The sequence below is a fragment of the Mus caroli genome, unplaced genomic scaffold, assembly GCF_978045245.1.
Source record: "Mus caroli unplaced genomic scaffold, Mus_caroli_1 scaffold_57, whole genome shotgun sequence".
Lineage (NCBI taxonomy): Eukaryota > Metazoa > Chordata > Mammalia > Rodentia > Muridae > Mus > Mus caroli.
The window spans coordinates 464,001-471,730 of NW_028227312.1; the positions used below are offsets into that span (position 1 = coordinate 464,001).

Sequence of the window (7,730 nt, forward strand, 5' to 3'; positions counted from 1 at the left end):
AAGGAGGCAAGCATAAAGACCATTATGTGGTAAGTTGCAACTGTCGAGTCCTGAAGGTATTTATAGAATGTAGCTTAATTTCTGGTATTTAAATTATTCTTAATATTTAAGCCTTCAATTTGGAGAGGGATAGTTGGCCATGATTCTTAACATAGTAATGATGCCATAAACATTAATATTCCTCTAGAATAGTTCTATACATGAACTTTGGGAAAAATTATGGAGACACATAAAATCTCCCTTTTCATAGGAATAATATTAGAAGGAGGAAATAATAGACAAACAAGTACATTATATCTAATGGGTAGTGACAAGCACAGAAATTGCCCCAAAAAAAAGAAAAAAAAATTCTAAAATTTGATCTGTGTGTTTTAAATATTGGGAAAAAAAATCTCAATATTAAATGCTTTCTCAATAGAAGAGAAAAATGGGGAGTATATATTTAACTGTCCACAAAAAAAGAAAGAAAGAAAGAAAGAAAGAAAGAAAGAAAGAAAGAAACAAACAAACAAACAAACAAAAATGGTTGCCAGAAAAAAGTCTACTGTGTGTGTGTGTGTGTGTGTGTGTGTGTGTGTGTGTGTGTGTGTGTGTGAATGTTTTCATATATGGAATAAAGGAAAAAAACAAAATGGTAAGTGATATTGTAAATTATGAAAACAAAATTTACTACATTCACACAATGGATAAAGAAGAAAATATTATTGTATATTACAGCATCTGGAAAACAGTATTATGAGAAATAAAAGAGAAAACCAACATATTATACCATTAAGTGGGTCATCCAGAAATGAGGAGTGACTGCTTAAATGGTTTACAGACTTAGAAGATGATGGCACATTTCCTAAATATTATCACTACGATGTAAATGCATTTTACATTTAAAGGGTAAATGTTATAAATGAATCTCAGTGAAGCTTTTATTTTAAAATGTTCCTTTAGAGTCCTTTGGTAAAATATACAAACCCATAGACATTCTGTTTTTCCTGTAGGATGTCTCAACTTTGTATTACTTTCCCATTTCAGTCTTATTTCAAATAGTGAAGATTAATATGAAGCACATCTAAAGTATGAAGTGAAGAGTTTTTTGAACATTCAAAGAAATGTTCAGGAAAAATAAATTGTTTTTAACAAAATTCAAAGAGATGTAACATGAAAAGACAGAATCAACATCGAAAAGGCTTCCTTTTCTACCATACTATTCCTTTTGGGGGTGTTATAAACACAAAAAGAAAGTCTATAGGTAGGGCTGCTTTTTACATTGCAAGCATCAACACCTTTTAGGGACAAATCAGACACTATCACTGCCCCCCCCCGGCATCCTTCCCCACCCCCACCCCCCCCAGTTTAGAATGAGAGGCAGCTCCTGCCTTGTCTCTAGTTATAATGCTTGTTTCTATTTTGTCACGGTTGTGCAATAATTTCCTCGACTCCCTGAGGACAGCTATGCCCCCGCCATTTGTGCCTAGGCCAGTGTTTATCCAACAGTCAAATCACCTCCATCCAGCCTATATACCATGAATACTGCCAGTCTCGCTGTGAGAAAGGATAATGAAAGAGACCAATTTCGGGAAGGGTTCAAAATCGGTGCCACCAAGAACGAACAGGATGCTAGTAAGATGTTCATCGGGGGACTTTCCCAAGAAATGAGCAAGCAGGTACTTCTGGAATACTTGTCTAAGTTTGGTGAAGTAATAGACTTTATTATAAAAACAGACCTGTAAGGAGCCGTCCTCACATTCGCCATTATAAGATGGCACTGACACCTGTGTTCTAAGTAGTAAACAAACCATCTGCACATGCGCTGGGGTAGTTTCCCACCCCATGTGCTCTGCCTTTCCCGTGATGACAACTCTGGCTGATGGGCTGCAGCCAATCAGGGAGTGACACGTCCGAGGCGGAGGACAGTCCTCCATAAAAGGGAGGGGGCTCTGCCATCTCTCTCTCTCTCTCTGGCTCTCGTCTCCACTGGCTCCTGATGGGGTAAGCAATAAAGCTTGTGCCGCAGAAGATTCCGGTTGCCCTGAGTGTGTTCTTACCAGGGGGAACAAAAGCGGCGGGCAACAAATGGTGCCGAAACCTGCGAGCTACTACATCACGGGGAAGGAGCGGTTAATGAAGTGTTCTTGGAAACAGACTGTTGAGAAGGACCCGGTGTAGGTTCAGAACTCATCAGCTGGGGAACTGTGGTTAATGAAGTGTTCCCGGAAACAGACTGTTGAGAAGGATCCGGTGTGGATTCAGAACTCTTCAGCTGGGGAACTGTGGTAATGAAGTGTTCCCACAAAACAGACTGTTGAGAAGGATCCGGCGTGGGTTCAGAACTCTTCAGCTGGGGAACGGATGTGCGTTCGTTACAGCTTTACAAGGTATGTCTGGTCTTGAACTTTCTCTAGTGTTAAAAGCCCTTTTATTTCTTTTCACATGTCAACAAGTGGTTAAGGCAGGGTGGAGAATTCTGGACAAAATTCAAGACAGTCTATCAGAAGTAAAGCGGGGAGAGAGAGCAGGAGCAAAGAGGAAACATGGCGCGCCAAATAAGTATACAGGCCTTTCCACGGGTCTTGAACCCAAGGAAAAGTTAATGTCAGGGAAGAATACCTGGGGAGAGATTAGAAGGAAAGAGGAGAAAAAACAAAGGAAAAAAGAAAAGTTAATGTCAGGGAAAAATACCTGGGGAGAGATTAGAAGGAAAGAGGAGAAAAGAGATGAGTTTAAAGAGCCAGTTCTTAGTAGCTGTAAATCAGATGAAAAAATTAGCCCTTCTGAGAAAACAGACTTGGAGGAGGGAGCAGCTTGTTATGAGAGAGAAATGCGAGCTTATAGGTCAAGAAAAAAGCCAAAAGCAGCTGGCAAAGGCCAGCTTGCTGCTTGGCCTCAAGGTCATAGTGCACCTCCGCCCTATGCGAGCCCCCACCCTGCGTAGTGCGTCAGCCAGGTGCAGAGAGGCAGTGCGCGGACTCGTTCATTTCAAGAGAGGCACAAAGGAAGATACAACAGGCATTTTCAGTCTTTGAAGGAGCCGAGGGTGGGCATGTCCACGCTCCAGTAGAGTATTTACAGGTTAAAGAGCTTGCTAAGTTGGTCCGTAAATATGGAGCCAATGCTAATTTGACCTTGGTGCAGTTAGGCAGGCTTGCTGGCGAGGCATTAACTCCTGCCGTCTGGCAAATGATTGCAAAAGCCGCTCTCCCCAGTGCGGGCAAATATATGGAATGGAGAGCTCTATGGCAAGAGGCTGCACAAACGCAGGCCCGAGCAAATGCTGCCGCTTTGACTCCAGAGCAGAGAGATTGGACCTTTGACCTGTTAACGGGTCAGGGAGCTTATACCGCTGATCAAACAAATTATCACTGGGGAGCTTATGCCCAGATTTCCTCCACGGCTATTAAGGCCTGGAAGGCGCTCTCCCGAACAGGTGAAGCCACTGGACAATTAACAAAGATACAGCGGCTGAACGTCATTGTTCAGAGCCAGATAGGCCCAAAGAGATGGTTAAATGGAAAGATGTTTTAAATAACAAATGGAAAGGCCCGGATCCTATTTTGATAAGATCCAGGGGAGCTGTTTGTGTTTTTCCACAGAATGAAGACAACCCATTTTGGATACCAGAAAGACTCACCCGAAAAATCCAGACTGACCAAGGGAATACTGATGTCCCTCGTCTTGGTGATGTCCAGTGCGATAACAACAAAGGGAAAGCAGCATTGGGAGATACAGAATTGGACGGCTAAATTTGAACAGACCCTTTGAAAATTGAGACTTGCCCCACGCACTTGGACCTGTCCCTGACCTAAGGACTATCTTTTCAACATTTTCCTTCTTTAAAGAATGGGTGGGGGTGGAATTATTTGGAGCTGTTCTTTGCTGTGGATTAGTGTTGCTTCTCTGATTGGTCTGTAAGCTTAAGGCCCAAATTAGGAGAGACATGGTGGTTATTTCCCAGGCGCTTGCAGCACTAGAACATGGTGCTTCCCCTGATATATGGTTATCTATGCTTAAGCAATAGGTCGCTGGCCACTCAGCTCTTGCACCCCACGAGGCTAGTCTCATTGCACGGGATAGAGTGAGTGTGCTTCAGCAGCCCGAGAGAGTTGCACGGCTAAGCACTGCAGTAGAAGGGCTCTGTGGCATTTATGAGCCTATTCTAGGGAGACATGTCATCTTTCAAGAAGGTTGAGTGTCCAAGTGTCCTTCCCCCAGGAAAAACGACACGGGAGCAGACCAAGACCCCTTCGGGTGATGAGCCTGGGAGGAGGTTTTGTGTAAAGCCCCTATTTTACACACTGGGGATTTGACCTCTATCTCCACTCTCATTATTATGGGTGGCCTATTGCTTTTAAATAAAAGAAAAGGGGGAGATGTAAGGAGCCGTCCTCACATTCGCCATTATAAGATGGCACTGACACCTGTGTTCTAAGTAGTAAACAAACCATCTGCACATGCGCTGGGGTAGTTTCCCACCCCATGTGCTCTGCCTTTCCCGTGATGACAACTCTGGCTGATGGGCTGCAGCCAATCAGGGAGTGACACGTCCGAGGCGGAGGACAGTCCTCCATAAAAGGGAGGGGGCTCCGCCATCTCTCTCTCTCTCTCTGGCTCTCTTCTCCACTGGCTCCTGATGGGGTAAGCAATAAAGCTTGTGCCGCAGAAGATTCCGGTTGCCCTGAGTGTGTTCTTACCAGGGGGAACAAAAGCGGCGGGCAATACAGACCCAAATACCGGTCTGTCTAGGGGATTTGGATTCGTGCTTTTCAAAGACAGTGCCACAGTAGAGAAGGTGCTTCGAGTGAAAGACCACAAAGTTGATGGCAAGAAAATAAAATTTAAAAGGGCTAAAGCCCTGGTATCTCAATTCTCCAATAAAAAGATTTTTGTGGGTGGGCTGAACGCGCGGATGTCTAAAGAAAAAATAAGAGCTTACTTTGGCACATTTGGGCAGATAGAGGCTATAGAGCTTCCACTGTGTTCAGATACGCAGGAAAGAAGAGCTTTCGGCTTTATCAAATACAGGGATGAAAACCCCGTTAGAAAGGTTTTAGAAACCAGGTACCATTTCATTGGCTCCAGTCGTTGTGAAGTTAAAATGGCATACCCTAAAGAATATACAGCTAGACAGTTAAGTAAAAGAAAGACTATAGCTAAGGATAGGACAAGAAAATCAGTTCCAGCTGTGGAGTTAGAAAACAATTGGAGAGGAGGAAGCAGCCCAAGCTTCCACACTATGGCTAACCCCGATGCTCAAGAAGCCAACCAAGATGCCCACAGAGCTGACTCATATACTTCTAGAGCAAACTCGGATGTACCTTTGGCAACTGTCTGTGGTTTCAGGGATACCCCCAATGCTTTCCAGTCGAACTCTAATGGTTTTTTTTTTTTTGACAAATTCAACTGATTTCATGGCAAGCAGTAATACTTTGAGGTCAAGCTCAAATACTGTATGGGTAATCAATTGTGCTCTGGAGGCAAACCCAAATACCTTCTTGGCAAGCCAGTATACTCTTCCAAACACCTTAAGTATAAGCCAATACACTTTGGGAACATACGGAAATTCCTTAGGAGTGAGCCAGTATGCTTTGGCAGCATTTTCACATACTTTCGGGATAAACCAATATGCTTTGGGGGCAAATCAAAATGCTTTCTGGACAAACCAGTATCCTTTTGGAACATACTCAGATGCTTATGGGATAGGCCAATATGCTTCTGGAACAAGTCCAAATGCTTTTGGGGCAGGCCAGTATAGTTTGGGTACCAACTCAGATACCTGCAGGACAAACTGCTATGCTCATGTGGCAAATCCATACAATATCTGGACAAACCAAAATGTTTTGGCGACAAACCCACATGTTTTCAGGATAAGCCAGTATGTTCTTGGGGCAAACCCAAGTGCCTTTGGGTCAAGTCAGTATTCGGTGGGAGCAACCCAAAACAGTTTTGGACCAAATCTACATAACATCTGAGCAAATGGAAACTTTTGTGGGGCAGCTGGAAGTGGTGGAAGTACTGGAGGAGTTAATTTTTCTCAAGTATATGGCAATTTCCTGAATGTCTGGAATACACTGCCAGCTTTTCACGGCCCTGATGGCGATCATTTCTCCCTCTACAGTTATGGGGCTTATGATGCAAGATCTGCACCTAATTACAATGTGCAAGTAAGCTTGTCAACACTCCCTGGGAATGGTTACCAGAGAATTTTTTCAGCGTTTTGAAGCCTAACTTCAAATCCTCTATCCGAGGACCATTCTGTCCAACAATAAAACATTCAGTAACTTATATGAAATGGCCCAACTACTGATTGATTGGACATTGCCACTATTTGCAGCAACTTTTGAAGTATCAATACATTTTCTATCACCTTTAACCATTGGACCTACAATAAAAAGACAAAGGCTTGAAACTTACTTGCTGAAGGTTTTTCTGGAAAATAAACATTGAAAACATTTATTTTTGAGTGACTGCTGTTTTGAATTGGGTTATTCTTTTGACCTTTACATGTGTTTTGCTGCAGAGAGGGAAGAGACATTTATTACTGCCCCCTTATCTTGAATTCTGTGTTGCTGTGTTTGGGTTAGAGGTACTCATACAGTCCATTCAACTAGTTAATTTCAGTGAATAGAAACAAATTGCTTCTGAATAATTTCTGAAAAATATATTTTTATGTTTGTTGCATATCCCAAATGTACACATTCTCATGATGTCAAACACAATCACTATTGCAAACGACTTTTACTTTTGTGAATTCTATTGTTAGTTAATCCAGGAATTTCCCCTTTACCTTATGACAACACAGTATGACAAGCTTATAGTTTCCTAATTAGAAATCACCAGTTTTATTCCTTGGTCTTTATTCTGGCTCTGTTTTTACCCTTATTTTGAGACAGAGACTTATTAAGTTACATAGGCTACCCTTTAACAAGGTGACTTTGAACTTGAAAACCTTCTGCCTCAGCATTACTTGGTTTTATTTCTAAATATTCAGTGATTTTTCTCCCTCAGTCTACCTTCTATTTACAGGGATCTATTCTATGTCAGAAATTAAATACAGGGAAACAATCCCAAGAGGATAGAATTATACCTAATCATGAAGAGATATTTTACAAAAGATGGCTTGCCCAGCCATCTAAAATATATCTTGGCCAGGGGCTTACAGGAGGGATAAGTGAAGTGAGTTGGCCTTTGCCAATAATAATCGAGGAGGCATGCAAAGTTGAGAATAAAGACAACACTCATCTTATTAACACAGCATTTTCTTGTTTGGTTGGTTGGATATTTAGTTTGATATTGTGTTTGCTTGTTTGATTAAGAGTAGAAACAGGGTGTGTGCATGATTACTAAGGAAAGGGTAGTAAAAAGGGCTTCAACATTCTCAGCAGCAACATAACAAACCATCAATGTGAATTCTTTATATTTCAATTTTTCGAGTAAATAGTCATTGTTTTTAAAGGAAAAGATTTAATGCTAAATATAATATCTAAATACTATCAAAAATCTGTTTCAGCATGTAATCTAAACATTTTCTGGGACAACAAGTCCTTGCCATATCAGCAATTTAGAACTAATATCTTCTAAAATGCACATGGACAATGGAAGTTTTGGCATATTAGTGGAATTGTGAACGAGATATTGTTAGCAAGGTTAATAAACTCATGAGATCAAATAATGTAGACCATCCATCCCCCTAGAATCCAAACATGAGAGAAATTAGAATGTGCAGTTACTCACTAAAGGAG

At 41.6% G+C, this 7,730-nt stretch overlaps 1 protein-coding gene across 1 annotated transcript; it reads left to right on the top strand.

Moving 5' to 3' along the window:
• The first annotated feature begins 1,477 nt into the window (after window positions 1-1,477).
• LOC146999673 (uncharacterized) lies at window positions 1,478-6,209 on the top strand. The gene is given in 3 exon segments (XM_085834461.1): window positions 1,478-1,712; window positions 4,709-5,365; window positions 5,367-6,209. Coding segments are annotated over 3 exon segments (1,695 nt in total). The 5' UTR covers window positions 1,478-1,517.
• The last annotated feature ends 1,521 nt before the right edge of the window (window positions 6,210-7,730 follow it).